This window comes from Muntiacus reevesi, chromosome 2 (assembly GCF_963930625.1).
Source record: "Muntiacus reevesi chromosome 2, mMunRee1.1, whole genome shotgun sequence".
In the NCBI taxonomy this organism is placed as follows: Eukaryota; Metazoa; Chordata; class Mammalia; order Artiodactyla; family Cervidae; genus Muntiacus; species Muntiacus reevesi.
Window position 1 is genome coordinate 65,437,086 of NC_089250.1, and position 19,480 is coordinate 65,456,565.

Consider the following 19,480-nt stretch of genomic DNA (forward strand, 5'->3'; position numbering starts at 1 on the left):
TTCTCAGCAGCACTTATTACTCATGTACGCACACCTGTCACAAGCCTGTCTCCCTCAATATGATGGAAGAAAAGGGGCTGTGATTGCTTGGTTCTTCACCGTACACAACACCTAGAGCTATGCTGGTGTGTAATAAGTGTTCTGTAAATGTGTATTGGATGGATGGATGGTTTGATGGTTGGATGGATGGATGGATGGATGGATGGATGGTTGGATGAATGGATGGATGGATGGATGGATGGATGGATGGATGGATGGTTGGATGGATGGATGGATGGATGGATGGATGGATGGATGGATGGTTGGATGGATGGATGGATGGATGGATGGATGGATGGATGGATGGAGTGAGCTAGTTTCATTTTATGCCACTTCTCCCCTCACTGTCTACCCTCCAGCCAGGCTCACTGGCCTTGCACCTCCTCAACACTTCCAGCTAATTTCTGCCTTAGGGCCTTCATCCTGTCCATTCCCTCTGCCTGGACTCCCCTCTCTCCTTCCCCTCCTCTTCCCAGCCATCTTCTTCTTATCCTCCAGCGGGTCTTGGCTGGGATGTCACTCCCCAAGCAGCCTTCCCCCATCTCAGCTGGAATAAGTCCCACTTTCTGAATCCCCTCCGGATGTACCTCAGTCCCTCCACAACTGGTGTGTCTGTTTACTATTTGCTTGTTTTCTCTAAAACACATTTAATGTCCAAAAGAAAATGTAGAGACCACATAGAAGCAGAAGAAATAAATAGGAGGGAAAGAAGGTGGGGGGAAGAAAAGAGAAATTACCCTAATAATATGACTTAGAGATCTGTATGCTGACACACAAATTACACTTTTCCAACCCTCCAATCCTTTCCTCTGCTCAGACACAGAAAATTACACACACACACGCACACGCGTAAAAGGGGCAGAAACAAAAATACACACATGTAGGCATGGAGACAAATACACACAAAAACAACATATATAAACATATATATGTATACAAGTCATGTTTTACACCTTTTAAAACCAGAACAGTGCAAGGTATACATCTATCAATGAAATGTCCTCCCGTAGTCCTTTAACTGGCTCTTGGGTCTTTCAGTGGACAGCTTGTGATAAGGTATGCAGACAGTGCCCCCTCTTGGGATGTCTGAGCTCTTTCCATTTTTTCCGCAAGTGTAACCAGAGCTGCCATGAGTATCCTTGTAGCTGGGTCTCTGTCCATCTTTGATTATTTTCTGGAAGTGAAATTGCTGGACCAAATAGTATACTTGTAAAAAATTCTAAGTGATAAGATGGAACAACGGATTAAAACGATACCTGATTATCCCTAGCGAATGAGAATGTCCTGTTTACTGCCCCCCCCCACACACTCGGGGCTCCTGCCCAGAGGTGATAGCTGTCAGCCATGGCGGGTATTAATCTGATCCTGAGCATTCATATACACTGACATGAAAGCCCATCTAGTTTTACTGAGTATCTGTTTGCATTGTTCTTCACTTGCTTTTCTCACCTAGCGATATATATTAGAAATGGTTTCTGGTTGGTACATAGGTCCACCCATCATTTTTATATTTTGTCTTTTTTGCAGCTATTTTTAAGAGTTGCTCATGATATTTATTCTTTAAGATTGGTGTCATGATCATTAACGGCAAATAATGATCCAAAAGTACAGAGAATACTACACATTATCACATACCCACTACCCAGATTTTAGAAGTGTTACTATTTTGTCATATTTACCTTTGATATTTTTTGAGATGAAATACTGTAGAAGTAAATAGCTGAGGCCCCCTTGGAGACCCTTTACCCCACAGGGAATCACGTGGATGACATCCTTATGTGTCCTTCTCGCCTGAGTTTTTATACTTTTTCTATCTATCTCTGATGTCAATAATTCTTATGCCTTTAATTTTACATAAGTGGCTTCCTTCATAGCTCAGTCGGTAAAGAATCTGAGTGCAATGCAGGAGACCCGGGTTTAATCCCTGGGTCGGGAAGATCCCCTGGAGAAGTAAATGGCAACCCACTCCAGTATTCTTGCCTGGAGAATCCCATGGACAGAGAAGCCTGGTAGATTATAGTACATGGGGTTGCAAAGAGCCATACACAACTTAGTGACTAAAGCACAGTTTTACATAAATGGTATTCTAACATATGTATCCATCAAAAATTTGCTATTTTATAACTCAATATTATTGTTTTTCAACTAAGTGAATGATCTATTTTTTGCAATGCGTAGCCAAATTGCTCTTCAGAAATATAAACATATTCCCCAGGAGCCCATGAATACTCTCACCAAAAACTGGATAGTATCAGTTTAAAATACACACATATTTAAAACAATTTACTTCTCTCTTGAATATTTTGCTAATTTGATAAGTGAAAACAAACAGAATTCTCCTTGTTCTTTTAGGAGAATTTCTGCGCTTATTTGCAAGGTTGAGGCAGAGACCATGGCATGGTTAGGAATGTGCTTGCCAGAATCCAGATGTCTGGGTTCAATCACTGACTCTGGCACTCACCCTTTTGAGTGAGCTTGCCCAAGCCACTTCATCTCCCCAAGCCTCAGTGTGTGTCTGTGTGATCAGTCACTCAGTCATGTCCGATTCTTTGTGACCCCGTGAACTGTAGCTCACCAGACTTCTCCGTGGAATTTTCCGGGCAAGAATACTGGAGTGGGTTGCCATTTCCTTCTCCAGGGGAATCTTCCCAACCCAGGAATCAAACCTGCATCTCCTGCATTGGCAGGCAGATTCTTTACCACTGAGCCACCTGGGAAACTTCAGCATCCTCTCTTGTAAAATGCAGGTGACCTCATCTACCACACAGCCTTGGTGGGAAAACACTTAGAAATTATCACAAGGAGGCATGCAATGCTATTGTTAGTTTCAGGCCATGACTTTCTCCTCTGTGAATCCGGGATTAGTATCCTTCAGTTCAGTCAGACAGTTCAGTCACTCAGTTGTGTCCGACTCTTTGCGACCCCATGAATTGCAGCACGCCAGTCCTCCCTGTCCATCACAAACTCCCGGAGTTTGCTCAAACTCATGCCCATCGAGTCAGTGATGCCAGTTTTTTCCTGGAATGGAGACATCGAATTGTAATTCTTGAAGGATGCCCAGGCTCACTCTGCTGCCTCTGCCTGCAGGGGGAGTTTTTCAGTCTGGCCCACCGCAGCCCCCCGCCCTTTGCCCCTCCACCGATGGCCTTGCCCGCCGACCACGACCGCATGGTGTACCTGGGCATCTCTGAGTATTTTTTCAACACGGCCGGGTTCGTGTATCAGGAGGCTGGAGCCCTGAATCTGACCCTCAGAGACGACATGGTGAGGCCAAATGGGAGTGAACGTGGGAAGAGAGTTTGGTAGACGGTCTGGATCTGAGTCTTGGTTCACAGCCAGGAATATTGAGGTCTGAACTCTGGAGTCAGCCAGACCTGAGTTCAAACCCCAGCTGCCCTCTTTTCCATCCTGGTGACCTTAGGTCGGTTATTCAGCCTCTAAGAACCTCATCTGTAAAACACCAAAAATAATATCTTCATCCAAAGGATGTAAGGAAGGTTGAATGAGATATGATTACTTGGGCAGCCCCAGCACAGACTTATGAGTGTGGAGGAAATCCCCTCAATCCTAATGGTAACAGCTAACATTGACTGAGTCCTTGCTGTGTCTCGGTCTGTAATCCAGTGTTAGCATCGTATCACCATTAAGGTCATCATCCTCAATGTCTTTGTCTCTATATCTGTGGCTGAGTCCTGCTCTGGGCCTCAGTTTGCCCATCTGTAGAATGAGGAAATGGCCATCCTCCCCAGAGTCTAGGGGCAACGGGATCCACCCTGCTCACCAGCCACGCAGGGTTCCTCCTCTGCTGCTCGAATAAGACATGCTAGATCCTCCCTCTCTGGAGAGGCATCAAAGGGATGCTAAGCCCTGACTTGCCTCCCTGTGGAGATAAACAAAGACCATCCCAATGAGAACTCTTGCGTTTGGTAGACTCAAAGGCAGACCAAGGGTGGGAAAGCTTTATAGTGAAAAAAGGGAGGGCGCTGGGTAGGCTTTTACAGAGATTGTGGGTGTGGGCAAGCTGGAGGCAGGGCTAACAGAAGCCAGACATCTTATGTGATCGGTTTGAAAAGCATATCTGATTTTTCCAGCGCAAAAGTTAAGGAAGCTGGCAGTCACTGATCATTCTGGGTCAGCATTCTTCAATCATACATGATCTGGCCACGGTCTGTTTATGTATTCATTCTCTCACACCTCATATAGAATTTGCCCCCCAATCTATAACATAATCTTCCAAGATCCTTTTCTCTTCCTCCCTCACTACAGATTCCAAAGGAATCCAAGTTCCGCCTGACAACCAAATTCTTTGGAACCCTGATACCCCAGGTAAGAAGGGACTTGTTCCCTTTTAGTCATCTCATGAGGAGGCCTGGGGGGAGCTGAGAACAGCTCTGCTGAGAGCCGCTCCCCGTCCCAATGGAGAGGTGACCCAGCCAGAGAGTGTGGACATAGCTTTGTGCAGCCCATCCCCAGTGAAGAGAAAGGCCCCAAGCACTCATGTGACCAGGTGTGAGAGTACATCCTGAGGGCTCATCCATTCATCAAATAGTTACTGCGTGCCCGCCACGCTTCTGGGGCCCTGTGCAGGGCATCCAGCCAAACAGACCGTACCCCAGCCCTCCTGGAGCTCCCGTCCAGTGGAGAGAGAGAAAATTATTGTTCAGACACCCAAAACAATAAAAAGAGAAAACTCAGACTCTGATAAGTGAAACAGTGACAGTGTTAGTCATTCAATCGTGTCATACTCTTTGCGACTCCATGGAGTGTAGCCCGCCAGGCTCCTCTGTCCAAGAGATTTCCCAGGCAAGACTACTGGAGTGGGTTGCCATTTCCTCCTCCAGGGGTTCTTCTCGACTCAGGGATCGAGCCCTGGTATCCTGCATCGAAGGCAGGTTTTTTTTTTTTTTGGGTTAGGTTTTTTTTTTTTTTGCTATCTGAGCCACCAGGGAAGCTGAAGTTTACCACAAATTGGCTGAAGTTGATGAGGTCACTACAGACAAAGGCAGCCAAGTCGGGCCTCTGTCTCGGTCTGCTTGGGCTGCCATAGAGAAATGTCACAGACTGCCTGGCTTAAACAACAGAAATTTATTTCTCACAGTTATGGAAGTCAAGAAGTCCAAGGTCAAGGTGCCAGCAGATTCGGTTTTTGGTGAGGGCTCTCTTCCCGGCTTGTAGATGAGTGCCTTCTTGCTGGGTTCTCAGATGGCCTTTCCCCTGAGCTTGTGGAGAGAGCAGGCAAGCTCTCGTGTCTCTTCTTATTAGGACACTAATCCTATGGGATCAGGCCCCACACTGATGACCTCATTTAACCCTAACTACTTCCTTTAGGCCACATGTGCAGAGACAGCCACACTGAGGGTTGTGCTCAGTCATTCAGTGGTGTCCAACTGTTTACAACCCCATGAACTGTAGCCCACCAGGTTCCTTCTGTCCATGGGATTCTCCAGGCAAGGATACTGGAGTGGGTTGCTGCCGGGGTCCAGCCCCAGCAGGATCCAGGGGAACCCTCAGGATGAACGGCGTCGGCAAATGAGAGAGAGAGTGAGACAGAGCTCGGGGCTGAGTCTGAAGTTTATTTTCGCACGGCGCCTTTATACCCTTAACAACATCTTTGGGGGAAGTGCATGTTGCTTACACACAGGGCATCTCAAAACATTACAGCAACTCGACCTTCAACAGAAACTGGATGTCACCCACATACTTTTTCGTTCACAAGAGTCTTTCTTATCATTTGGCCTTCAGGCCTGCTAACATTTTATGGCTTGCACCTGGTGTGACTTAAGCAACTTCAGTAGCCGACCCTGTTTTTCTTATAATTAATCATTTTCTTTCTAATAAGCATCATCTCTATGGGAACTAGATAGGATTAGATTTTTACAGAAATGCGATGGACTGCAGAAACAGCAGATATGGCACAAAACAGGCTCTTAGTCTAAAAGTTAACCACCTGCAAGAAGTCGCCAGCTAATCTCTATCTAAAGTATATTCTATTAGGCACATTTGTGGCTATCATATTTGTGGAGCTTTTCTCACCCCGCGAAGGGGCCTATGCTTAATAGTTTCTTTTGTTAGCGTCCTGTGCTTAGGATGTTTAGAACAATCAAGAGCCTTTTTTGCAATGAGAGCACATATTTATCACACAAGCCAGAATGTCAGCAAAAGGGTTTGAATTGAAGCATTTCCTTCATCCCTGACCCCTTCAAAAGGTACCAGCGTCCAGGAGATTTATTAATTAGGGTTTTAAGTTGGTCTTTATTCAGTGAAAGAGGAGCAGGAGAGCTCTTGGCAGGCAACACAAGAATTCGCAGCAGGGTAAACAAGAACAACAGCAGAAAAGAGGGGAGGATACAGGGTGGGGTAGAGGCCGAGGCCAACCTGGAGGGTCCCTTATCCTAGACGGCCTTGCCTGTCAGGTTTTTTCCTCGTGACCTCGTCATGGATGGGGTCCCGGACGGCCTTACCTGCCTTGTATTTTCTTCATGACCTCGTCACGGGCGGAACCCCCCATAACGGCTCCCGCCAGGTTGCCATTTCCCCCTCCAGGGGATCTTCCCGATCTAGGGATCAAACCTGTGTCTCCTGCAGCTCCTGCTTTGGCAGACAGATTCTTTACCACAGAGCCACCTGGAAAGCCCACACCAGGGGTTAGGGCTTAGGTATATGAATTTGCTGAGCAGGGGGGACACAAACATTCAGTCTATAATAGCCTCTTTGATGGTGGCACTTCCAGAAATTTCTATATAGACAGTACCGGTGTGGAGGAGGTGCAATGCATAGGAGGGTCAGGGAAAGGGAAAGGGAAGCTTCATTTGCATAACAATTGCATTCTTTTTACTCAGACTGTGAGTTTACCTGGGGGAGGACTAGAGGCTAGCAGAGATGGAGGTGTTGGCAAAGCTCTCTTTTGTTCCTCCTTGAACCCATCACTGCTCTCCAGACTTGAAGGAAGAGAAAGAGCCAAGCTAGGGAGGAATCCAGGACAAACATTCAGGGAGAGGGAACAGAGAGTGCCAAGAGTTTTAGACAGAAAGAGACCAGATCACAGTTTTTTAAGTTAATTTCAGGATACTTTTATTCCATCCAAAAAGATATTTTGAATTATAAATCTCTTCCTGGGATCTATCTGGGTTTGAACTCTGGCCCTTACTTGCTAGTTTTATGTTCCTGAGCATGTTCTGCCTGTATCTCATTATTCTCATACATAAAATGCAGTAATAACAACTTCACCTCATAAAGCTGCGATTGATTAACTGAGTTGATGTATACAAAGACAGTGAGTCACATTTGAGGAAAAGAAGTCCCTTGTGGGTGGAGTTAGAGGGCAAGTGGTAGAAGCGGTGGAGGGGGTGGGCATGGGGTGAGGTTGGCAGGATGCCAGGTGCTGAATTATACAGTCTTTACAATTTATTCCGAAAGCAATGGGAAGGCTTCCCTGGTGGCTCAGTGGCAAAGAATCTGCCTGCCAATGCAAGAGACACAGGTTCAATAATCCCTGACCTGGGAAGATCTACATGCCACGGAGCAGCTAAGTCCGTACGCCTCAACTATTGAGCCTATGCTGTAGAGCCAGGGAGTAGCCCCCACTCACCACAACCGGAGAAAAATAATTCGTGCAGCAATGAAGATCCAGCACCGCCAAAAAAAAACAGTGGGAAGACATCGGAAGTGCTTCTGTAGGACCAGGACAAGATAGGATTTAGACACTTTCTAATCAATGGCCTCTTTTGTCGGTCTTCCCCTGTGGGTTGCAGGTGGCCAAGATGTTCCCTGACATGCAGATGCAGCTCTTCATCTGGGCCTCTTTGCCTCCGAAACTCACCGTGAACGCCAGCGGCCTTGACCTCATCTTTGTCCTGGACACCCAGGCCTTTGCCATCCTCCCAAACTCCTCCTTGGATCCCCTCTTCCTGCTTGAAATGGTAAGCTGATCCCAGGTCTGAGCAGACAGGCAGCCCTGGACAGGGCTCAGAGCACTGCCCTGAGAGCCAGGGGGACTGGTGTAAAGCCTACCCAGACTCAAACCTACACTGTGTGTGTCCAGAGCCACTGTCTTCTGACTTCTTCATTCATTCCATTCATTCTGTGGTTGGCTTGAAATAGGTAAACTATTTTCAATCTGTTCATGCATATCTTTGGCCATTCAATTATGCACTTGTGGGTTTGTTCATTCATTTTTTTAGTCATTCAATTATTCATTCAACTGCTAACTTGGAAATCTACTGTATCTTTGCTGGTTCATACATGCATTTATTTCATTATTCAATGTTCAATTCAATATTGTTCAATGGATCATTCCTTTGTATATTTGTTAATTCATTCATTAATCACTTATTCATCCATGCCTATCTTTATTTATTCCTTCCTTTGTGCATTTAATCCTTCACTTATTTAAGTTTTCATCCCATGGTTGACTTGTACATTCATTCATTTGATCACTCTGTCACTCCACAAACATTTGGTGGCACCCACTCTGGCCACTGGAGGTGAGGGCCAGACTCTCCCCAACAGCAGATACTCAGGTCTGTCCAGTCTCAAGTTGAGACCCATTTTCCTCACTTTGCAGATTCAGTGGGTTCTGAGGGGGTCGCCCAAGGTCACACAGACAGTGGACAGGAAAGCTGAGGTTGGGAACCTTGGTTTTCTGAGTAAACATTTGTTGAATGACTAAATGAATGAATGTGAAATAGAGCTGGCCTGGACTCCTACCTCACAGCCTGTCTCCTACAGCCCATGGGAGTGGCCTGGGAATCTGAACTGGTCCCAGAAGCAGGGAGAGAAAAATGGTAATTGTTTGACAGTCCAGGACTCATCACAAGCACAAAGCTGGCGAAAGGAAGACTCGTCCCTTCCGTGGGTTCTGTGGGCCTGCCCCGGCAATGTGGGCTGTTCTGCTGAGTCTCTGTGAAGCAGACCTTGTGGTCTTGGAGGCTTTGCGGAGCCCCGGGATTCTGGGTCAGTGGCTTCACTTCCTGGATGGTTGTTTTGCAGAACTTGAACCTTTCTGTGCTTCTTGGTGCCAAGTCCGACAGACTCATTGGAGAGCTCAGATTGGACAAGTAAGTGGGCCGGTGGGCGTGGGAGGAGGGGGCTGCCCACCCATTCTTCTTTCAGCTTTGTTGCTGCGAGTGTGCTTCCTCTAATTGTGTGGCAAGCGGGGGCTACTCTCTAGTTGCGGTGTTCGGGATTCTCTTGTTGGGCAGCACAGACTCTAGGGCATGTGAGTCAGTAGTTGCGGCTCGATTGTAGGCTCAGTAGTTGTCCCAGGGCATGTGGAATCTCCCTGGACCAGGGATCAAGCTCGTGTCCCCAGCATTGCTAAGCAAATTCTTATCCACTGAACTGCTGGGGAAGTCCTGCCCATCCAGTCTTGGTGCCTGTGAGTTCACAATGACCTTACAAAGTTCCAAACTTCTGTGTTCATTCATCCCATTTAAACCTCAAACAGGGCACGGTAGGTACAATATCCCCATTTTGCAGATAGTGAAACTGGTGCTCAGAGATGAAGTGACCCGCCCTTTGCAGATAGTGAAACTGGTGCTCAGAGATGAAGTGACCTGCCCAACACCACACGTCATAGGGTGATCAACCATCTCAGCTTGTCTGCTGTGACCCAGCTTTAGCACTGAAACTCCCGCATCCCAGGTCACGCCCCTATCCTAGTCCACTCATGACTGGGCAGTGCCAGTTGATAAATCTCCTCCAGCCTCCAGCCACCCCACGTCCCTGGTCTTCCTTGACACTTGGAAATCCACTTCAACTTCTTCACACCCCATCCTTGGGCCTTCATCAGCCACCTCCTGCCAGGAGACTCTGGAATCCGTGCCTGGGATTGAATCCCAGCAGAGGAGGTGGGGGTTAGGAACGTGGGCTCGGAGGCTGAGGCGGCTGCCTTTCAAGTGCAGCTCACCTTTGGCAAGCATAGAACTCTTCAGACTTCAGCCGTTTGCCCTGGCTGGTAAAATAAGTCCAGTAATTGTTCTTTGCCAGCCGCATCATTGTATTAATATGTGTTGTGATGGTTAGAACACTTTGAAGGATATAATAAGTGCTCAACAAGCAAGAGGAAAAGAGAAAGACAGCTTCACACAGAAGAAGAGCAATACAGAAATGGGGGAGAGACAGGAAGAGACGGGGAAACCGGAGACACAGTGAGGGAGGGGAGACACGAGAAAGAAAGTAGGGCAAGACAGACAGACGGATGAAGAGACACAGTAACAGGGGGACCGTCAGAGAGACAGACAGACACCAAAGGAGGCAGGAGGGAGAGAGGGAGACGGGCAGAGCAGACGTGACGACCCCCGCATTCTGACCTGGCGTCACTTTCACTCGGCTTAAACTGAGTCTTGACCCACATTCCTGCCTGTTTCTGCCTTCTCTCTGGCACAGAGCTGTCCTTCCTAACCTTGAGTTTGGCTCCTGAGGTTTGCATGCTGCTTATTTCTCCTGGCATCGTTTTGACAAGTGTTACTGCTTTGGAAACATGTGGATTTCATTTTCCTGGAAACACCTGTGGGCCTCTCAGGTAGAGGAGCTGGAGAAAATACAGCCGGGTGATGGCTGAGCACAGACTTCCTGAAATATGCAGGAATGGGGGGTGGGGAGACCCCACAGGGCGAGAGCTTTCAAGCTTTGTAGGGTACTGGAGACAACAGAAGCTTTGGCATCAGGGAGACCTGGTTGAAATGCTACTTGGCTGATTGTTAACTGCGTGCCCTTGGGCAGACTGCTTGTCTTCTCTGATTGTCAAGGACATCATCTGTAAAATGGGAGTGTGATGGCCCTTGCCTCTTGGATGTTACAGGAATTCAGTGGGATATAGCATCCAACATAGTGAAAAAAAGGGATTCATTAAATAGCCATTTATTTACCTTTCTCCTGGATCATTGTTAAGATGTCATAAAGTCCATAAATAGGGGATTGTTTATGGGCTCAAATTATTCAAAAGTCTGAGGGTTTCAGACACAGGTAGATCCAGGTGCTCAAATGATATCCTTGGGTCTCTGGCTCTCTTCTTGGCTCTGTTCTCCCCCATACTGGCTTCGTTTCCCAGCAGGCTGTCACCGAGTGGTGGCAAAAATGGTCACCAGCTAATTTTGCTGGAGAAAAGAGAATACCTCACTCCCAATATTTCCAGCAGAAGTCCTTGGACCAGCATGGGTTAGTGGTCAATTCTCGAAGCAATCACTGTGGCAGCAGGGGTAGACTCCGCCCTTTGGCCAGCCCACCCCAGAACCCCGCATTAACAATGTAGGGAACAGATGACTGTCCCAAAGAAAAAATCAGGGACCTGCCACCAGAGGAAGGAGGAACGGATACAGGATGGGAAAAGCAGACGACATCCACCAGAGAGTGTCCCTTCTCCTCAATGCTGTGCTAACTTGCTTCAGTTGTGTCTGACTCTGTGCAACCCAGGGTCCTCTGTAAGGAGATTCTCCAGGCAAGAATACTGAAGTGGGTGCTATGCCCTCCTCCAGGGGATCTTCCCAACCCAGGGATCAAACCCATCTCTTATGTCTCCTGCACTGGCAGGAGGGTTCTTTACCACTAGCGCCACTGGGAAGCCCTTCTCCCCAGTAACTGAATTCTAATATGAGTCAGGCAAATGGTGGTCTCAACTTTCCCCTCTCCTTCTCACAGGCTGCTCCTGGAACTGAAGCACTCAGACATCGGCCCCTTCTCGGTGAGTCTGAGGCCCTTGGGGGCTCCTTCCTTCCTCTGATCTTGAGATAACTGTCCTGAGGGCCACCTGGGCTCAGAGCATCATTTCAACAGACCACTGATTAGTTTGCATATAATTTGCATGTGAAATAATGAGGGGAGGAGCACTGTGGGTTTTGTGTACAACCGACTTCCATGTCTCTACCACCAAGTAGAGACGAGTAAATTTAGAGACGTAGCATCATAAAAGATATATACTGTCATACTACCTTTGAGCAAAGTGGGATAGTCTAGGTTTTTGTCACAACGAATTGTGTGATGAAATCTTCATTTCCTCTTGAACAGCTTAACTGAATATAGTAGTCCCCCTTATTCGCAGCAGATATATTCCAAGACCTTGGGTTTGCTTGAAACCACAGATAGAAGGGAACTCTACATATACTATGCTTTTTCTGTACTAAGGAGACACAGGAGATAGGATGCTGACCTCTGGGTTGGGGAAATCCCCTGGAGGAGGACCTGGCAACCCACTCCAGTATTCTTGCCTGGGAAATTCCATGGACAGAGGAGCCAGTGGGTTACAGTCCATAGGGTCACAAAGAGTTGGACATGACTGAGCGTGCATGTGTGTGTGCGCACACACACACACACACACAATTGTAGGCACAGAGACCTGAGCTGGAATTGCAGCTCCAAACCTACTAACTATGGGCCCTGAGCAAGCCACTTCCACTCACCAAACTTCCTAGAAATACTTTCCCTACAAATCAAGGATAATAATTTCTGCCTGAGTTAGTGCAGTGAGTTTTAAATGGGGTTAACTGTACACAATCAGGTATAGAGAATCTGCTCAACAGATGTGCGTTGAATGAACAAGTGAATTACCTTCCTGAGTACCTACTATGTGGCAGGCCCTGTTCCACGGATGGGGATGTGCTGATGAATTAGACAAGAACACAACTCCTTCTAGAGCTTCCATTGTAGGGGAGAAACAGACAATGAGAAATGAGGAAGATCATTTCAGTCAAGATCAATGCTTTGAAAAATTAAGTGGAGGTGGGGTAGAAAGTGATGGGGGAGGTTAAGGCTTAGATCCTATGATCAGGAAAAGCCTCTCTGGGGAGGTGATATTTGGGCTGAAGGAGTCCACAGGTGGAGATGTTGCAGGCAGAGGGAACAATAGGAGCAAAGGCCCTGTGGTGAAACAGCTTGGCTTGTTCCGGCAACGGGGGCAAGCAGTGTGGTTGGCGAAACAAGATGAGAAGTAGGGGGCAGAGAGAGGCAGGCAGGCAGGCAGGCAGGCAGGCAGGCAGGCAGGCAGGCAGGCAGGCAGGCAGGCAGGGGTGGGCCCACCCTGAGCCTTCTAGGCTAGAGTAGCTTGTGTTCAGAGGGCAGTGAGAAGCCAGCGAACTGTTTCATGCAGGGAGGGACATGATCCCATTTCCACTTTATAAAAGATGCCCCTGCAGAGATGATGGGAATGGACTGTAGGGGAATGAGTCAGAGCATAGGATCCTTGCCTTGGGAAGGCCGGTGCATTTGTCCACGTGAGAGATGATGGAGGCTGGGATGAGGCCAGGAAGGAAGAGAAAGATGGCGGATGGGAGACATACTTTGGAAGCAGAATTAGAACTTGGGGAGAGATTTTCTGTGCGTGGTGGGAGGAAAGGCAATGAAGAATGACTCCCAGATTTTTGACTTGAGCAGCTGAGTGAATGAATGGTAGAGTCACTTAAAGAGTAGGGCAGATGGGAGGGAGACGACTGGTATCTCGCCAGCCCACAGAGATGATTCCACTGCCTGGAATCCCTGTCATCAAATAGACTCACCACTGGGACTTTCCCTGGTGGTCCAGTGGTTACGACTTCACCTTCCAATACAGGGGATGCGGGTTCAGTTCCTAAGATCTCATGTGCCTCATGGCCAAAAAAAAAAACCAGAACAAAACATAAAGCAGAAGCTCTATTGTAATGAATCCAATAAAGGCTTTAAAAATGGTCCACATCCCCCCAAAATCTATTTTTAAAAATAGGAGGTTCACTGCTCCCTCTCCTCCTACCATACCCTCTGACCCCGGTGGGGAGCTGCCCCTGTAAACAGCCGGTCAGATGCTCTTCAACAGTCAGATGCTCTTCAACAGTGGAGCTGAATGAGCCTTGCCCTTGTGACTTCCACTGTTGTTGCTACTTAGTTGCTAAGTCCTGCTCACTAAGTCATGTCTGACTCTAAGCGACCCCCCAGGCTGCTCTGTCTATGGGATTCTCCAGTCAACAATACTGGAGTGGGTTGTTTGCTTCTCCATTAAAAGATGCTAATTCTGCCCACAATGTCTTACTGCTCATGGCCCAAATCTGCCAGAGAGCCTCCTGCCAAACCTCTGGAGAACATTTCCTTAGATCTCTGAAATGCACCCCCATCACCCAACCCTGAAGTCAGTCCCGATATCTCCTCCAAATCCGATGGAAATCCAGCCAGCCGTTCCCATCTGATAAGACTACAACAAACAGAAAGACCCAAAGCAACCTCATTGTATTTTCATGGATTTACGGATGCCAGGGCTCTCCTGGCAGCAGCTGGACTCAGTCAATAACTAACTTCTGCTTCTGCAGAAAATAAAAATTTAAAGTTCCCAGATTCACGGGAATAAGGGCACCACATTTGATGAGCCCCAGGAATTACAGTCGGGGGAGGGAAACTGAATTAATTGTTCCAGAAACAAAAATGTACATATTGACAGGTTGTAAATGTCACCACTACAGGCCATCATCTTGAGGGTGTTATGTTATTTTTGAATTTTTTTTATTATTGCAAAAGCAAAACATGTACATTATAGAACAGTCAGGACCTACAGATTTGCAAAACAAAACATAAAAATCATTCCTGTTTTCACCACTTACTTAATAATTTGGTGTATATCCTTCCTGACTTTTTTCGATGCATATTTAATAACCGGATGGAATTACTGGTTTCTATAGTCTGGTTTTTCTTTGTTTAAAATTTTTGTTGGAGTGCAGTTGTGTTAGTTTCTGCTGTAGAGCAAAGTGAATTAGTTATACATTAGCCTGCCTTTTTTTTAACTCAAAAATAGATCACAAAAAAATCTATGTTGATAATTCTCAGGTGGGCCAAAAAGTTTGTTCAGGCTTTTCTGTAAGATGTTATGGAAAAACCCGAATGAATTTTTTGGCCAGTCCAATATATTTCTGTTGCTGTTGTGGGTTCAGTCACGAAGTGGTGTCCAGTGCTTTTCTACCCCATGGGCTGTAGGCTCCTCTGTCCTCCACTGTTTGTCACTTTGCCCAAATTCATATCCATTGAGTCAGTGATGCTATATTTCTGCCATATCATCTTTAAGAATTACACTCGAAAAGTGAAAGCTTTAGCTGCTCAGTCGTATCTGACTCTTTGCAACCCCATGGACCAGGCTCCTCTGTCCATGGAGTTCTCTAGGCACGAGTACTAGAGTGGGTAGCCATTCCCTTTTCCAAGGGGTCTTCCTGACGCAGGGATGGAACCTGGGCCTTCTGCATAGCAGGCAGATTCTTTACCATCTAAGCCACCAGGGAAGCCCTAAAGAGTTACACAGTATCTCTTATTATCCAAATGCAACCAGGTGGGGGGGGGGGCGGCGCTTCCCCACCCCACCCCCCCGCCCCCACCCCCGGCAGATGATTCCCCAATTGTTGGACCTGTAGGTTGCTTTTATTGTTTTGGTTGTATTTTATTGCACCACCTCATTTCTTTAGGATAAATGCCTCAAAGGCATGTTTGTGACCCCCTTGGCACACACATTGTTAAGGTTTCTGATGAACATTGCCGAGTAGCCCTGTGAAAGGTTGAATTAATTTGCCCCCTAGCCTGCGATATCTGAGAGAATGCATTTTCTTGCACAGAGGTTTTCACGTTTCAGTGCTCTGTGATGCCCTTCCTTGCCTCCGCCTTACCCCCTACAAGTCTAGAATGCAATTTGCACCTGGAACCTTTAAAGAGATGACTTTGGTGACCTTGAGCTGCAGTGTTTCCAGGTCACCCCTGTGTTTGTCTCTCGGCGGTTCTTCCTGAGGTTGTTCTGGGTGGGAGGGCGGTGACAGAGGACAGCTGATGCCCCAGCACCCTGACGTGGTCCTGTCCTCCTGATCCCCAGGTTGAGTTGCTGCAGTCTGTCATGAACTACGTCATGCCCACCATTGTGCTTCCGGCGATTAACAGTAAGGAGTTTTGGAGAAAGGATTGATTTCCAGTCCTGGTGAGGGGGGTGGATCTTAGAGCCATGGGTTATCTGGCCCCCACTGTGGAGGCTGGAGGTGGTCCCCTCAAATGAACCTCAAGTGATACCTGGCCCAGAAAAGGGAGGGGGAAAGGGTTGAGTTCCTCCTTCATGAACTATGAGACAGTCCATTGAGACGGAGAATAATACCTCCAGTTTTCATGGGAGGAAATGGGAGATCAGAGAAATGAGTGGGTCTCAGGTCACAGAGAAGGTAAGAGACGAAGCTGGAATTCGATCCCAGCTCTGAAGCCAGAACCTTGTCTTTTTCCAAGAGAGAAGGGCTAAGGAAGAAGGGCTAACTTGGGCTAACAACGCTTCTACTCAGCTCACTCACTGGTGAAACCCCCGACCTTTGCAGAGCCGGGTGCAAGGGTGTAAACGGAGCCCCCCCCCCCCCCCCCGTGATGAGAGCATTCAGGCCGGCAATCCCCACCCACCCTTTTTGGCACCAGGGACTGATTTCATGGAAGACAATTTTTTCATGGACAGGGTGGGAGGGGATGGTTTCAGGATGATTCAAGCGCATTACCTTTATTGTGCACTTTACGTCTATTATTATTACATCAGCTCCACCTCAGATCACCGGAGATTGGGGACCCCTGATTTAAGCCACTTAGAAATTATAAATGAAGACAATGAATTGTTACATATGGACTCTGGCTTCTCTTCCTGCTTTCACAAGTGCAGCTTCATAATGAGCTGGGGGATTAGGCTGGAGCTTAGAATTCTCCAGAGTTCCCTGCCAGAGTGTGGTGGGATGGGGGAGCTCGCTCCTGGCTACCATGCATTTCTGGTTTCATCTGAAACATTGAGGGCCTTCATGTGCATATCCGTCACGTGTCTCCAAGCCTCCACACGCCAGCAAGCAGCTGCCCCGGCTGCCACTCGGGCCAGGGGTGCACCAGCAGTGCTGGCACCCTCGGGCGGGTGGTCTTGGGGCTGAGGGGGCGGGAATTCCTGTGTCTGCAGTGTCCGGAGGTCAGTGGAGGAGAGAGAAGAGGAGACTGGGCAGACTCTTCCTGCCTAGGTTTCTTCCCAGAGCCCGGAGCGCTGGTCCAGGGAGGCTGCGGACTGGCTGCCCGAGTCCCGGCCCCACCCTCCCTCTCCCCGGTCCCTCCCATCAGAGGTGGTACCTTCACCGTAACCTCTGCCTTAACCCCCAATGCAGGGAAGCTACAGAAAGGATTCCCTCTCCCGCTGCCCGCCTACATCGAGCTCTTCAACCTGGTCCTTCAGCCTTACCAGGTGAGTCCCCAGGGTCTCCTTTGCCAAATCTCCTACTTCAATAGCCACCTTCCTTCAGCTCTGGATCAAGCGCTGTCGACCCTTAACAACACTCCCGCAGGGTGGGCTGTGTTGCTAAACAGAAAAGAGAGGATAAGACTCAGAGAGGCCACACCGACATTAACTGAAGTCCAAAGTCAAAGCCAGGTCCCGGTTTTTAACCCCTGTCTTGCACCTCTCCCACACAACACTCGATAAAAGTGGAACTAGCTTGGTGGCCCCAAGCCTCTTTTATAAGGTTGATGCATTTAAATATTTGACAGATATGTGATGCATGGCCTTCCTTTGCATCCAGCGTCCTTCCAGGCCCGTGGTCAGTGTCTGGCAGATTAAGACACAGGAATGGACAGCCTCCTCTTCCCCTTTCCCCGGTCTGACCCCAACAGCATCTGACACTATTTTCCCCATCCTTGGAACACTTTCTTCTCTTAGCTTTGAAAATTTCCTCTCCAGGTTTTCCAGCCACCTCTCACTGTGTTATTTGGTCTCCTTTACTGGTTCCTTCTTACCCTCCCAGAGAGAGTTCTCCAGGATTCCTGCCCCAGCCTCTGCCCTTCCCCCACAATTGCTTTCCCTGGTCATTGTCTTCTTCTTCTTAATATTGATTTATTTGACTGCACCGGGTCTTAGTTGCGGTATGCAGGATCTTTAGTTGCTGCATATGAACTCTTTAGTTATGACATGTGGGATCGATTTTCCCTGACCAGCATGGAGTCTCAGCCACTGGGCCACCAAAGAAGTTCCTCCCTGGTCACTTTCATCAGCATAAGCACAACAGTCACCTCGGTGTGACCCGGCCGAGGTTCCAGTCTCTTCCATGTGCCCAAAGGATACATGCTGGCTTCCTCAGTGTCTCCACTTGAAAGCTCCTTATACCCACTATGTCCCAAAGAGCTGATAACTCTACAAGGAAGCCATCACCCACTCTTGCATTCCTTACCTCGGTCCAGGGCTTTCTGATGACCCTCATGGGAAACCCCCACCCAGATTCCTCCCTCTCCCTCACCCCCAACATCCAGTCCATGGAGAACTCCCAGGACTAAGAGACAATAGAGAAGTTAATTGAGTGACCAGAGGAAACACATCCCCCACATCTAACCCAGTTCATCCTTAAAATAAAAAATGACCCCCTGGGCACAATTGAATTCCTTCCTTTCTGAACATTCTTGAGTGAAGGGCAGGAAGGAGCAAGAGAGAAGTGGTTTTGCAGCCTTGATGGCAAAGCGGGCTCCCTGGAGCTGCCAACAGGCAGGGATGACAAATGAAGGCCTTCACGGCAGCCCGGGGGTCTCCACGTCTGAGCAGAAAACAGCTGCCAGGAAAACTGCTGACAGATTCCCGGGCATGGGCAGCCGCTGATGTGCAGACCGTAGGGGCAGGATGCCAGCCCCCGCCCCCCACTCACTCCTGCCTTTCTGTCGGCAGAAAGGCTCTCTCTCTCCCAGCAGGCAAGCTGCCAAAGTTTTCTTCTAAAAACCCCTACATTCCCACCCTCACAAACGAGGGGTACTCTTCCGGCGGATGACGGCGTTCTCATCTCTCCCCCAGGATTTCCTGCTGTTCGGTGCAGATGTCCACTACAGCTGAAGACCCCATGGGTGCCGGGGGGCTGTCAGTCAGGAGGTGCAGGGTTGTCAGCACCCGATCCTGACACGCCCCGAGGCACAGGCCGCCCCCTCTCCAGGCTTCCCTCTCTAGCAGGGAACTCAGAGACTCTTGCAAACTTCTCTGAACTCAGATTCAGAAATAATCTAAACATGGAAACCTGGTTCTTTGAAAAACTGAGTGGTGTGTATTTTAGGAATTGTTTCTTTCAAGGGCTAAGGCTGCAGGGACATTTCCCGCAGGAATTGCGTTTCAATGGTAATCACAATATTTCTCTTTGTGCTTCACACAACATTAAAAAACAAACAAAAAAAATCTTTTTTTTCCTTTGGAATTCTGGTGATCATGTTGTTTCTTCTTGTTTTATGTCCATTCATTCGTTTATTGCCTGTACCCGGTGTGGCCAAGATATAATCACCTCTTTTTTAGTTCTCTGATTAACCTCTTGAGTTCCTACATGCTTTCCTGAGCAGAAAGTCCCACTGTCACTTTTTGAGGACACCCCTCATTCCACACTGCCCAAGAATATTTGGGGTTTACTTAGTCCAAAGGGAGTGAGTGCAGTCTTGGTTCCTAATGTCAGGCGGCGGTCCGTGATCTGTTCATGGGATGTTGTTCCTACCA

General features: G+C 48.0%; 1 protein-coding gene across 3 annotated transcripts in view; it reads left to right on the forward strand.

Annotated features, from left to right (window-relative positions):
- BPI (bactericidal permeability increasing protein) overlaps positions 1–19,153 on the forward strand; it is an 81,488-nt gene extending 62,335 nt beyond the window's left edge. For 2 of the 3 annotated variants that reach the window (XM_065921988.1, XM_065921987.1), the window contains exons 9-16: positions 3,127–3,303; positions 4,306–4,365; positions 7,791–7,958; positions 9,028–9,095; positions 11,677–11,719; positions 15,842–15,905; positions 17,136–17,212; positions 18,800–19,153. In XM_065921988.1, the coding sequence (XP_065778060.1) occupies positions 3,127–3,303; positions 4,306–4,365; positions 7,791–7,958; positions 9,028–9,095; positions 11,677–11,719; positions 15,842–15,905; positions 17,136–17,212; positions 18,800–18,838 (696 nt within the window). In that variant the 3' untranslated portion in view covers positions 18,839–19,153. The remainder of the gene's footprint in view (positions 1–3,126; positions 3,304–4,305; positions 4,366–7,790; positions 7,959–9,027; positions 9,096–11,676; positions 11,720–15,841; positions 15,906–17,135; positions 17,213–18,799) is intronic. The other variant, XM_065921989.1, reaches the window with a different exon arrangement.
- The last annotated feature ends 327 nt before the right edge of the window (positions 19,154–19,480 follow it).